The sequence below is a fragment of the Echeneis naucrates genome, chromosome 14, assembly GCF_900963305.1.
Source record: "Echeneis naucrates chromosome 14, fEcheNa1.1, whole genome shotgun sequence".
NCBI lineage: Eukaryota > Metazoa > Chordata > Actinopteri > Carangiformes > Echeneidae > Echeneis > Echeneis naucrates.
In genome coordinates this window covers 16,915,134-16,928,841 of record NC_042524.1, presented here as the reverse complement: position 1 = coordinate 16,928,841, position 13,708 = coordinate 16,915,134, and the positions used below count along the sequence as shown (strand labels likewise).

At 41.6% G+C, this 13,708-nt stretch overlaps 2 protein-coding genes across 2 annotated transcripts; both read left to right on the top strand.

The window, feature by feature from the left end:
• Window positions 1–1,740: 1,740 nt before the first annotated feature.
• On the top strand, window positions 1,741–8,635 carry dhx33 (DEAH (Asp-Glu-Ala-His) box polypeptide 33). The gene is made up of 12 exons (XM_029518836.1): window positions 1,741–2,079; window positions 2,306–2,466; window positions 2,802–3,029; window positions 3,234–3,404; window positions 3,765–3,950; window positions 4,064–4,175; window positions 5,054–5,213; window positions 5,385–5,473; window positions 5,555–5,682; window positions 5,850–6,053; window positions 6,157–6,243; window positions 6,888–8,635. The coding sequence occupies exons 1-12, from the start codon at window positions 1,869–1,871 to the stop codon at window positions 7,194–7,196; spliced, it is 2,046 nt and encodes a 681-aa protein (XP_029374696.1). The 5' UTR covers window positions 1,741–1,868; the 3' UTR covers window positions 7,197–8,635.
• A 1,145-nt stretch (window positions 8,636–9,780) lies between these two features.
• c1qbp (complement component 1, q subcomponent binding protein) lies at window positions 9,781–12,618 on the top strand. The gene is made up of 6 exons (XM_029519442.1): window positions 9,781–10,177; window positions 10,622–10,772; window positions 10,865–10,955; window positions 11,100–11,195; window positions 11,282–11,407; window positions 11,500–12,618. Exons 1-6 carry the CDS (start codon window positions 9,925–9,927, stop codon window positions 11,647–11,649), a joined length of 867 nt encoding a protein of 288 aa, XP_029375302.1. The 5' UTR covers window positions 9,781–9,924; the 3' UTR covers window positions 11,650–12,618.
• Window positions 12,619–13,708: the final 1,090 nt, after the last annotated feature.

Genomic DNA, 13,708 nt, shown 5'->3' with positions numbered 1-13,708 from the left:
TAATGAAATGAATGCTTGAGTCTACAGTTACGCCAGCAGGTCTGTGAGGCTAAAATTGAGAACAGGTGTGTTTTAAATTGATGTTTGCTAAATTCACTTATCTTGGATAATTCTGTTATAGAGGCATAATTGCAAACCACCTAATGAAGGCTGAAGGACTCTGATATTTACAGCAGCGGATGGTGCAGATTCTGTCGAAATATGTTGAAATATGGGGCATTATTTATCCACCCTTGACTTTAGTCAAGGTTTGTAATTGCAGTAACTTGTGATGTGCTGCTATCCGGACAGCTGACAGTGGGCTCATCAAATACTGGGTTTGTGTCTCTACAGCAACACAACAACATTTAAACACAGACAATCCAGTAGGGACGTTAGCTTTATTTAAATAAAAAAGAATAGAAAAATGTAACAATAAATTTTTTTTTATCACCTTTAAAGGTTGGGCCCAACCAAACACAATGTCGGTAACATTTCTTAACTCATGACTCAACTGCTCTTCACATTAAATTTACACAATTTCCTCTGTCTTTGTCAAATAAGTATTTTCGAGAATGTTTGTTGTGTTTGTCTGTTGCTTTCCTCTTGAATTGCTAGTAATTAAAGAGAACCAAGAGGACCACAATTTCACTGTCAACATACTCTTACAGAACATACTGTTATTTCTGTACAGCTAAAGAGCCTCAAACGATTTGAATGTTATAAACTATATTTTAAGTAAAGTTTTAAATCTTAAATCATATGAGCTCAAAAAAATAAATAATAATAATAGTAAGACTCTCCCATTTCCCCTACAACCCGAATCCCAGCTCACTCTGGGCAAAGGCAGGCATCATAGCTTCTTGATTTTTTCTTTTAAATATAAATTTCTGGACATTACAGAGCAAAGCACTTTCTAAACAAACTCCTACTATGCTTATCTCCCAATAAGCATGTAAAAATTACTGTTCTCAACTGATCTGTTCTAATCTAATTAGTCAAATGTCATGAGAATTCCAGGAAGAACATTTGCAAATGTACAAATGTGAATTTGCAAATATGTTTAAACCCTGAATGCGTATGTTGCTTCTCACGAATTGCAATTCTGTTGTCATAGCCAAAGGCAATGGTCAAATGACCGGTACAGACAGAAGTGTGCTGGGATGACTGTCCAGTATGTTTTTATTGGTGGGTCCTGTGTTTTCATTCTTTTGTTTATTTTGATATTTATGGCATTTTTATGTTTTGAAGTGTGTTTCCCTAAATGGTTGCCTTGTTCTCATGACCGCATTTGTCTATATATTTTCATTTTCACATTGACAGTGTGTATACATTTCAGGAAAGAAAGAAAGGTTTTGCAGCTCCCCCTTTCCCTTTATTACTGGCCCAATGAAATCCAATACATTTTCACACTTTTTGGAAATTGCATTTTGATTTTAATGTGGCATTGGAAATGAATGCCTCTGTGAAGAACTGCTAATTTGTGTTTTTAGTCTTGCGATTAATCATACCACAGTATAAGAAATATAAATATATAACACCCATGTCACAGTGTGTGATGTGTTCTTATTTGTTTACTTTGTGTGAGTCTATGCGTACTAACACATGATGCTTTATGAGAACATTGCAATCGTGGAAGTACAGTGCAGCGGCTGTGCCTTCCAGACCTGACTCGGGTTGAAACTTTGCACTCACTGAATGACGTCAAACATGTGCGCCGGGTTTGACCACGTGGGGGACATTTTTGCAGAAAGAGCAAAACATCCGCAGTGACGCTTGCGTGTCTGTCAGTGAGCGAAGAAAACTTTTTATTCTATCTTTTCGACATCAGACGAGTCCGAGGAGGAAGGCGCGGAGGTTTTGACAAACCGAGGCTCCTTCTCCGGACCATGCCCCACGACCCCGACCCTCCTCCGGCTAAGAAGTTCAAGCCGGGGTCCGTTTTTTTCCGCCTCGATAAGAATAAACCTGGAATGCTGCTGCCTAGAAAGGGAAATGCGACCGCTCCGCTAGAAGTGCAGAGGAAACAGCTTCCCATCTACCAGGCCAAACCTCAGCTGCTCAACCAGCTGAGGCAGCTTCACAGCGCTATTCTCATCGGTAAAGTGCTCCCAGCTACTGCTGGCTAATGCTGCTGCGGCTCTGCAACTCCACTCCAAAGTTGATCGATCTGAGCTGTCAGCTGCAGCCTTGTCAGATAGTACTCAGTATACGACTCCCAACGCTTTTCTGACTGACAGTGGTGAAGTTCTTGCATGAATGCCGTGTTTACGCTTGTGTTTCCTCCCGCCCTGCTTAACTTGGCTCATTGTCTGCCATTGATCAGGTGAGACCGGCTCTGGGAAGACCACTCAGATCCCTCAGTATCTGTATGAGGCTGGCATAGGGAGGCAGGGCATGGTGGCCATCACTCAGCCCAGACGAGTCGCTGCCATCTCTCTGGCAGGAAGGGTGGCAGAGGAGAAGAGGACACAGCTCGGCAAACTGGTGAGCACGGGGGACAGGGCTGCTGAGTGTGTGCTCAGTGAACAGCCGGGCAAGCTTTGCAAAAGTGCTACAGTGCTGTAAACCACAGCTGCTTATTCTCTCAGTTATGAACTAATAGGTCAGTCACCAAAGGCAGTTGTGGTTTCGATATGAGTTTGAGCCCAAGGATGTAAAACTCAAAAGCAAATGGTAGTTGGCAGGTGCACCACCTTGGTTCCCATAGTCATGGCACGCTTTAAAAAGCCAGGTGGAGGACAAGGCTCTAGAAGTGGGAAGAACTTAAAATGAAGGAAAACATAAATGTATTGACCATTACTGCTCAAATTTCTTCTCAGGTTGGTTACACAGTACGTTTTGAGGATGTCACCTCACATGAGACAAAGCTAAAGTTCATGACAGACGGCATGCTGCTGCGTGAGGCCATCGGAGACCCTCTGCTGCTGCGCTACACTGTTGTGGTCTTGGACGAGGCTCATGAGCGAACTGTGCACACTGATGTGCTGTTTGGTGTGGTTAAGACTGCTCAGCGCAGGCGCAGAGAACTTAATAAGATTCCTCTGAAGGTAGGACAGTTGCAGCTGCTCTGCCTTCAATAAGATATTTGGCGTTCTCAGTAAACACAGGGCTAATCCCTTCACTGCCTGTGAGATGTAAAAGCTTGCTCTACATTAATTCATGCAAGCTCATTTTTGTATTTACTCTGTTGATCTGCTTAGGCATATGCATACATAAATATTTTTTCCCCATTTTTTTAATAACCCACGCAGGTCATAGTGATGTCAGCTACCATGGATGTAGATTTATTCTCTGAATACTTCAATAAGTCACCTGTGCTGTACCTGGAGGGGAGGCAGCATCCCATTCAGATCTACTACACCAAGCAGACTCAGTCGGACTACCTGCAGGCTGCACTCGTGTCTGTCTTTCAGATCCATCAGGTAGCCCCCCATATTTACCTTCATCTAAAGAGACAGCCTTTGTCGTACGAGGATGATGATTTTTTTTTGTATTTTAATGGGATTTTTTTTTCTATAATTTTTATTTGTATTTTTCTTTTATTTTAAAATTTGTCCTTTGTATTTTCATGGTGATTGAGCACAAAGGACCCTGACAAATCAAATTCTTCTCATTTAATCATTCATATTTAATAAGTTGTTTTACCTGAATGTCACAAGACTCTTTCATTTAATCTAAACAAACATGTGAGTAAACAGCCATCTTGAAGCATTTTCCATTTTCCAGTACTATGATGATTCTTTGTGACACTGACTCACCACAGTCTTGTTGTGTGCATGCAGGAAGCACCTCCGTCTCATGATATCTTAGTCTTCATGACGGGTCAGGAGGAAATCGAGGCTCTGGCAAGGACATGTCGGGACATTGCCAAGCATCTCCCCAACGGCTGTGGTCCTATGGTAGTTATCCCTTTGTATGCGTCGCTGCCTCCAGCGCAGCAGCTCAGGGTCTTCCAGCCAGCTCCCAAGGTAAAGACAACAGTAAATTAAGTTGTGCAGATGGAGTCAAAGGCCATGACTGATCAGAGCAAAGCTCTGTTATGAGTGTTAAAACTCAGCGTTACTGTTTTTCTTTTATTCAGGGTAGCAGGAAAGTCATCCTCTCAACCAACATTGCTGAGACATCAGTTACTATCTCTGGGATCAAATATGTCATAGACACAGGGATGGTGAAAGCCAAGCGTTTCAACCCTGGTGAGAGACTCATTCAGACACACACACACTTTCTCATTTGCGTATTAAGTACAACAGTATGCTATTGATGTAGCATGACACAGTGGACAGAGAATGTATTTATCTGTAGTCAGTATTTATCTTCTACAATCCACAGAAGTCAGGGGTGAAAAATAATAAATAAATGCACTCTTTCAAACACTCCATCCAAGTTTCATTTTGTATTTTTTGTGTCTCCAGTTTGTAGAATTTCTATTTCAAAGGGTGTATACTTAATTTTTTGTTTTGCCCTTTTAAGAGTTTGTGTAAAAACACATCGTAACATCACAGAATCACGCACAGTTAGAGACAAAGAACCTTTCATTTTCAACTCTTTTGGCTTGACCACAAAAAATAGGGGCTCATATTTCAGATGTTTTTAGCAGCAGTGAGTCAGGAACAATGCTAATTTGCTGCTTCCACTTAAGTTAGTTAAGTAACTAACTTAAGTGTTTTCCTGCTGTACAATTTCCAATGCAGGGGTATCAATTGTAATTGAATAATTTTACCATTCTAATGGTATTATAACTATTTTAAACATGTGACTACTACCACTGTTAATAGTGTCTGTGTGAAAGTGATACAATATGCTTCCATTCTTTCAAGGGTTGAAGGAATAAAATTTATACATTAAAATGCTTATGAGTATACTCTTCTCATTAAATTTATCTCACTTTTCTCAAGATTTAACACTGTTTTTGATCCAGTGTTTGATACTGATTGCCCTTGTACTGGAAGGAATATTTATCAATCACATCCTCCAAACCATTCAGGAAGATATAATGAATATATTCATAGGGTCTTGTGAGTTTTTCCTGCTTCAGTTGTTTTATTGTCTTGTGATTGTAAATGACTTTCAGACAGCGGTTTGGAGGTACTGGCAGTGCAGCGGGTTTCTAAAGCGCAGGCGTGGCAGCGAGCGGGTCGGGCTGGCAGGGAGGACTCTGGCTTCTGTTATCGTCTCTACACTGAGCAAGAATTTGATAACCTCATCCCCATGACTGTACCAGAGATCCAGAGGTAGGATTCACCCTGTTAATGAGTGTCAGTGCAGTGTGCACCAATTTGCATGAGTTCCTAGTGTTTTCCCTCTTGCAGGTTGATACATTGGGGTCAGTGTGACTGATTGGTGTGTTTCTCTATTTTTCCCTCTTTTCTGTGTATGTGCGTGCATGTATATGTGCTCTGCAGGTGTAACCTAGCTGGCGTGATGCTCCAATTATTGGCTCTGGGGATTCCAGATGTGATGAATTTTGATTTCATGTCCAGGCCATCTCCAGGTAAGATGCCAGTGATGAATTGTGGTCCTCTGGCCTCACATAGTGTTGGTAGCTCATGGTAAGCCGTTGTGTTTATCCCAGAGGCTGTGCACTCTGCTGTGGAGCATTTAGAGCTGCTAGGAGCTGTGGAGAAGAAGGAGGGGCAGGTTTTCCTCACTGCTCTGGGAAAGAAGATGGCCAGCTTCCCTCTGGAGCCCAGATACGCCAAGGTAAAAAATGTGTTACAAAAATAGTTATCATGTTCAGGGGTCCTGCTCAGATCTATTTCTATATTAGTTAAAGAAGACAGAAAGTGAAAGCACCCCATAGTTCACATGCTTGTACCTCAGACAGAATTAGGTTTAACACATCCTGCCTTGTTCGCTGCATCTCGCAGACCATCCTGTTGTCGCCGGATTTCTCCTGTTCTGAGGAGATTTTGAGCATTGTGTCTCTGCTATCAGTGGACACTGTGCTGTATAACCCTCCAGCACGACGGGACGAAGTGCTCGCTGCTCGCAAGAAGTTCAGCTCCAGTGAAGGTGACCACATGACCCTCCTCAACATTTACAGAGCATTCAAAAAAGTTGGAGGTAACAAGGTGAGTGTTGGGCAGTGAGGAAAATTTTGTGACCAAGTATAATTTAGAAATAAGATTATTTTGCTGAGAGACTTCATCATCCATTGTGTTACTGTTGTTATAGGAGTGGTGCCGGGAGAACTTTGTCAACAGCAGGAACATGGGTCTGGTTAAAGAAGTCCAGGCACAGCTCAAGGAAATCTGCCTTAAGGTAAATATCTGTAAATCCCTACAACCACAGAGCATGGCCGTAGGGATTGTTGTGTGAATGTGACTCTTCTGTGTATGTCTGGGTAAATAGCACCTGGTTTTATTTATATGTTTATTTAATATTACTTGTGTATGGACAAGTCAGTAGCATAAAACGTATGCTATGCATACAGCATGTCTAGCCCTGGTTAATTAACTATGCCTGTCCATAGCTGGGTCCTTGAAATACAGAAGACTCAGTGACAAATGCATTTAAATTATATTTAGCTCCCATGTCCACCTGAGTAACAGATAATGACAAAATATTCCATAAACTGAAAAAAACTCCTCCATCTCGTATGGTAACCATGAAAAGAACTAACAACGACTTGTACACCATTATAATATCTCATCTGTCAGGTGAGCTTTTAGGATATGAGAGAAATCTACAGATCCGACTGTGCTGTCAGAGCTGCCAGACAAACTGCATGCTAATGTCTTACATTCACATTTAAGAAGCCTCCATCTTAACCTGAGTGCTGTCTCACTGAGCACTGCCTATAAGGGTTTGTCTGCTGCTTCACAACAGCATTCACAGTTTTATTCAGTATCAGGTTGACTGAAGCTCAATATCCTATATTGATAGCTCTTCCTTTTTTTTACCAGCTGAATTTGAAGCTGGAGTCATGTGGGGCAGACACAGGGAACGTTCGCCGCTGCCTTGCCCACGGGATGTTCGTCAATGCTGCAGAGCTACAACCTGATGGCAGCTACTTGGCTCTGGACACCCACCAGCCCGTGGCCATCCACCCCTCCTCTGTTCTGTTCCAGGCCAAGCCGGCATATGTGGTCTTCAATGAGCTGCTGCACACCTCCCGCTGCTACATGCGAGACCTCTGTTTGGTGGATGCTGACTGGCTATTGGATGCAGCACCAGAGTACTTTGGCCGCAAACTCCATCCTACCAAGAGCTAACCAACAGAGAAACAGGACCTCTTCTGCCAGTCACCCAGAAACAATAAAAATGATAAGTTCCCTTTGCAAAGCTGCATTTGCATAAAGACAAAGGCAAATCAGAAAAGAACATTTTCTGTGCAGTAAAGTTCTGGATTTCACTACCTCCCAGTTTCCAAACATCTGGCATATGTCACTGCAGCAGAAATCTGCAAACTGAGGCCTCACAACTTTGACCTCTTCAAGACTGTAATTCCGATTTTATTAACCGTTTCTTCAGCCGGACAATATTTCATCTTGCCATTTGGGCAAGATGTTAACACCTACAAAGGTTCTCTCAACTTTTGCATGTGTTTTGACCTCACTGGAGCACAGTTCTTGAAATAAGGTACAATTTATCCGTTTGTTAAAACTTTTTTTTTTTTTCACAAAATATTGTGTAATTGTTTCCATCTACTTAATTCAAAAAGATCTTTAATTGTTCTTTTCAGTATTGTTTTGAATATACTGATAAGTTAACTTTTTGACTTCTGACTGTAAACCTTTCAGAGGCTAAAAAAAACCCCAATCTCTTCTTAAGCTTTCCCACTATGTAATTTTAGATTTATACAAAGTGGACTGAAAGAGTTTTTATGTGTGAGGGTAGAAGAGCTTTGTCTTAATCAATGAAGTTGTGTACGAACAAGAAAACATGAAAAACACCAAAGTTAGAGTTATAAATGAGGTTTCTTATGTCACAGTGGCATGGTTTTACTTAGTCTACATGCAGCACCTGCCTTGTTAACATGTGCATGTTTTTTTTTTTTTTCTCTATGACTGCATCCCCATTTTCCCAAATACATGCATGTCAGGAGAAACAGCATGCCTTATTCTCCAGGTTCCTCTGTCTGTTGTTGTGCTGCACAGATCAGTCAGACCTTGCACAGACTAATCACGATGTATGATGATAACAAATGTATGCAATGCATGGAGATTACAGTTAATGATCTGATCACTCAGGTCTTTCATACTTTGTAGAATGTAAAACGCACTGTTTAGGGAAAGGATGGATACTTTTCTTGTTTCTTTTTTATACTGGACTCAGGATTGTACAATACACACTGTAACCTGCATAAATGACAAACTATTTGTAATTTTACAAAGTATTAAACATAGTATGTTCAGTAACTGAATCTCTGGTGTATCACGCTTTCCATAAAGTTTTAGCATTTTTCTTTTTCCTTCACAAAGGAAACGTTAAAGATCTGCATGTACTGTTATGGAGTTCATAAGATGAAATGCATGCATATCACAATATCTAACATGATTTGATATAGTCCTACATAACTGATTGTTATCATTTCTAATAAAAACTTCACCCACTACCTCAGAGCACCAATCTACATGTGGAGAGTAAAGGTTCAAATAGACTACTGGGAACTTTTCCTCTGCTTGATTATGACACCGCAATAGTTGCATAGATGTGTGTTTGTCAAAGAGGAATGGTTGAATCTTCTGGGAGTTACAGAAAGCGTAAGAGTTCAGATTCAGAGTGCTCTTAGTCCTAAGAAAAAGGGCATTTAATTTCAAGTCATATCGTCTGTTGTCAGCTTCTGCAAAATATGTAATTTGTTTGTGCAAATAGCTTATATGAGGCATGCTCTAGGAAGCAGCCCTGCTCTGCTCTGCTCATACTCTGGGATAACGAATTTGTGCCATATGATTTTTGCAGAAAAAAAAATCGACTCCCTTCTTTTTAAATTTACTAAAATTGCATTCACTGCTCTTTTCTCGTGATATTAATAAACACATTCACCTAAACACTTTACATGTCTCCCACGATGATACCTCTTGCATCACTGAACGTCCATCCTCGGTGACCTTGTGCCTTCAATTTTCCCCGTCGCTCTTTTGCAATGTGCATTTTAAGCCAACAGTGGCTGTATAAAAACAAATCCACCCATTTGTCAAACTCAGATACAGAGAGGGGATGGTGAAAATATCAAATCAGGGAAAGTGTGCAGGAATACTTCAACTTGCACACGGGGGGCCAAAACATGCAGTGAAAGTATGTACACGTGTGTTAGGAGACAGCTCCATCTCCTGGCAGCAGGACACCGGGTCTAAATGATGCAAAGGATTCCCATTATTACACTGAAATATACCGAAGTCTCCCCTGAGTGGCACAGCCCTCCCAGCCAATGTCCGCCACGACTCAGAAAGAGGGCGAAGTCTTGGATATGATGGCGCAGATCCCCTGTCTCTAGTCTTATTATGAGATACTAACAGCAGGTCCTTGTTGTGGCGATCTTGACTTAGACTTCCGTGTTGTCATCAGTCCTTGTGTTAGTGTTGTTTGGGATGTAGGAATTAAATGTTGCCTTATGTGGCGCTATAGACGCCGTGACCTTCCAGTCTGTACTGAGGGCAAACCTCGCCCTTGACCTATTGAGTCTATCGGAACATATACGCGCCCTTCAAAAATATAAATTTTACATAATAAATTTTGTATTAATGCTCAAAATTATATGCAATGTATAATTATTGAGAGCGTCAGAGAAACGGATAATAATTTTATTTATTATCTCTGGTTATTTGAGTATCATTTCCGGTGCAAAGGTCGTAGTGACTGCAGGTCAATGTGTCCTTCCACACGTGTGTTTCTGTCATCCTCCCACAGCAGCAGCAGGGACACGGAGTCGGTCGGTCGGTGTGAGCTGGAAAACTCCTTTATTTCTGTCATTTAACGCCTTCACATTTCCCCCCCGCTATGCTGAAGTCGGTGGTCCGTGCGGTGGGAGCCGCTGTCCGCATCTCCTCCGCCGGCACGTCCACAGCCCGAGCTCTGCCGCTCAGCTGCCCGACTCTGGGCTCCCCGCGCTCGGCTATCACTCGGCCCTTCACCCGGTCCCTGTGGATGCTGAGCAGCAGCGGGTCCTCTTCGGGATACAGGCCGAAGCTGTTCGGTTCAAAGCTGTCGCAGCCCTCGGTGTCGTGTGGATGTGGAGGGCTGCACACGGAAGGTAAGGTTTGATTCACCAGACGAGGCGAGCTAAGCCAGCTAGCATCATGGGGAGAGAGCAGGAAACTGTAGAGCCGCACAGAAACCCAGCCTTCACAACTATACCGAAATATAAACTACTGATATTTTTGTATTTCATAAAAACAGAAATAGTGTGTGTTGTGATTTCCACAAACGTCACGTGTCTGCCAGAAGGTAAGCTAGCAGTTAGCGCTAGCAGCATCGTGTAACTATAAACTGTTAGCTTTCACCTTGACACGTTCAGTTAGTGGCTTTAATTAGAAAAAACACAACCAAGAGCTAATTCTACGTGGTGTGTTATTGTATCAAACCGAGAGGTCCTCCTGCACCTGGATTTCATAAATAGACACACAGATACTGCTATATGTATATGCAATCTATTCCGGCGTCCTGTGATGAGGTAAGCGTGGTGTATTTGCAACAGGTGACAAAGCTTTTGGTGAGTTCCTGTCTGATGAAATCAAAGAAGAGAAGAAGATCCAGAAAAGTAAAACCCTTCCCAAGATGTCCGGAGGATGGGAGCTGGAGATGAACGGCACAGAGGCCAAACTCATGAGAAGTGTTTCTGGAGAAAAGTATGTCTGCAGCAGCTGATTGTACCACAATTGAGCTGTGACTGTAGGAAAATTGATTGACTAACTTCGCTTATGTGTTTTCTTTTATACAGAATCACTGTCTCATTCAACATAAACAACAGTATTCCTCCAAGCTTTGAGGAAGAGGCAGAGCAAGGACAGCAGAAATCAGCAGAGGAAGAGGTAAGCCGCAGAAAATGTTTAAATTATGTACGGGAAAAAAATGCCATCGCCTGAAAGCTGACTGATTAAAGCTATTAGTATTACAAATTCAATGTTGAAAATCTAGTTGTTTATTTATTTATTTATTTATTTTTGTCTTTTCAGCCCGAAATTGTGTCAACACCCAACTTTGTTGTTGAAGTAACAAAACAGTCGGCAAAACATTCCCTGGTGTTTGACTGCCATTTTCCTGAGGATGAGGTGAGGGTTACGGAGAGCATGTCGTGTTTTTAACATGTCTAAGGTGACTAAAAGTTTTGTAGCGATTAACAGAGCTGTATTTGTAGATGAGCCAAGGTGAAGGAGAAGAAGACAGTGACATCTTTGCCATTCGTGAGGTCAGTTTTCAGCCTGAGGGAGATGTAGACTGGAAGGAGACCAGCTATACACTCAACACAGATTCTCTGGACTGGGTAAGACATTAGAAACTAAATGGATGACTGCATATTCAATTCACTTGATAACTTGATTCTCACTTTTGCTGTGTGTTTCCATTGTTTTTCAGGCTCTGTATGACCACCTGATGGACTTCCTGGCCGACCGTGGGGTCGACAACACGTTTGCTGATGAACTGATGGAGCTGAGCACTGCCATTGAGCACCAAGAGTACATCAAATTCCTGGAAGACCTCCAAGGCTTTGTTAAATGTAACTAAGGTTGGATCCAAGCTAAATTTCAGTTTTCGTCAGTGCACATCCTGGCAAAGCTAGAGATGTGCAGATACAGTAGGTCTAAAGCTAAAATTGCAGCACTGAATGATTTACATGTTTGGCACACGAAAGAGACCTATGATGGTGTCCATGACAGTGAGCTCTCGTTGCCAGTAACGGTCATAAAAACTTGGCTCCAAATGTTTTCTTTGGTAACATGCAACTTTATTGTTCTGTAACTTAAGCAAGATAGTTTAAATTAAATATGTAAAGACCATAAATAATGGAAGTCACAACAATGTGAAGAAACTGCCATAAGGAATGTCTTGCAATTTTAGACTTCCTGTTTTAATGCCATTAGTTCCATACAGTCAACTCAGTATTTATGAATGTTCAGTTTCCCTCCTGGAGATAAAGGGTGAATTCTTCAGGCTGTGAATTCAAAACAAAACAGTTTTCACACCAGTTCTCACTTAAAAGTATCTGACAGCCTATGGCATCCTGCTCTGAGTCTGACTGCCAGCTGCCTTGGTGAGGAAGTTCAGTTCACCAATACTGCTTTGACTCTTGTCAAAACATAACACGAGGTCAGCATTTGAATGGCATATATCGGTGTGTGTTGAGAGAATGGAAGGTCTGTCCAGTAAAGCTATTTGATATAAATGAATGACTCTTAATGGGTTTTTTTTTTATGCAAAGTAAATCAGGTGATTATGATGATTTTGAAATGTCAATTTGGCCAAATGAAATTTTTAAGATCCAAGCAAAGTGCTGGAACACTTTGTGGGACTTTCCCTTATTTCATACCCTCACAGAAAACAGTTCCATAAAGTCGATAACATTAATTGTCCGTTTACAGATGATTTAGGGATATGTGTGAATATATTTCAGCCGTTCCAGTAATTTCCCTATAATAGTCAATTTGCTGCCTTTTCCCTGTCAATGTTAGATAAAACAAAGGATTGGTTAATTCATTCACTTCTGTGGTTTTTGAAAAATAGGTATGTTCTTTGATTTACAATGCATAAAATACGAATCACAAAGTGACTAACCTGCAGGCAGACTAATATACTTGTGTAACAATATGTTAAGTAAAGCACATCCCAGAGATCTGGGAAATCTGGTGCCAAGTCATTAACTTGAGCTGGTCATTATCCCTCAAAACCATTCCTGAACTGTTGTTGCTGTGTGACTGGAGCTATTATCCTGCTGAAAGAGGCCACTGCAATTAGGGAACATTTCAATGCTGGCCTGAACAATGTTTTGGTGCTACATGTAAAAGTAGCATCAAAATGAACCAAGGCTGTAAGCCGACCACTGTCAAAACATCAGTCTTCATCAGCTTCACTCCTTCCCATAATGCATCCTTATGCCGTGTCTCCCACACCAGACCACACACATGATGTAAAAGAAAATTGGATCAATCAGAGCAAGACCACCTTTTATCAGCGAGTTTTGGCTGCACATGACCCTGTCCTTTGTAGACTAGTTAGTGACGTTTTGGCCCAGCTTGCTCCTTGTCAAAGTCTCGAACATCCTCATAGTTGTCCATTTCACTGCTTCAACACATCTTCAGGTCAAAATGATAACTTGCTCTCATATATCCCACCTATTGACAGGTGACAAGAATAATTCATGTTATCGACCTCATCTTCAGTGCCCATATTGTTACGGCTGATCTGTGTTCATCGTACATACAGAACAAACTGAAATGCACTCTGACATTAATAGAATATTAGTAAACGTCATGCAAAATGCTGTATGCAGGAAAAAAAAATCATGATTCTCTCTGACACCTTTGCTTCAGAAACAGTAAATGAGCCGTTTGTCAGGCCAGATGCTCCTACCACGCTGGAAACCTTCCCATCCTAAGGTTCTCCCGTCTCTCCCTTAATGTAATCCCTGACTACAGTATAACACCACCAGATGTATGTGAAGCCCAGAATCCCCTGTCCCCTGGACTTGTCCTCAACTCCCTAAAGCTTGTGCACAGGATTTGCTGTGGGTGTAAGGTTGGATAGTTTTGTCACAATGCATCGCGTACTGTTAACCGGCCATTTGTTT

Excerpts from the sequence above, each read along its gene's own strand:
- dhx33 (XM_029518836.1), top strand. The coding sequence starts at position 1,869 with ATGCCCCACGACCCCGACCCTCCTCCGGCTAAGAAGTTCAAGCCGGGG. Across the intron at positions 3,030-3,233 it reads TTAATAAGATTCCTCTGAAG|GTCATAGTGATGTCAGCTAC; the intron begins GTAGGACAGTTG and ends TAACCCACGCAG. Across the intron at positions 5,214-5,384 it reads ACTGTACCAGAGATCCAGAG|GTGTAACCTAGCTGGCGTGA; the intron begins GTAGGATTCACC and ends TGTGCTCTGCAG.
- c1qbp (XM_029519442.1), top strand. The coding sequence starts at position 9,925 with ATGCTGAAGTCGGTGGTCCGTGCGGTGGGAGCCGCTGTCCGCATCTCC. Across the intron at positions 10,773-10,864 it reads AGAAGTGTTTCTGGAGAAAA|AATCACTGTCTCATTCAACA; the intron begins GTATGTCTGCAG and ends TCTTTTATACAG. Across the intron at positions 10,956-11,099 it reads AGAAATCAGCAGAGGAAGAG|CCCGAAATTGTGTCAACACC; the intron begins GTAAGCCGCAGA and ends TTGTCTTTTCAG.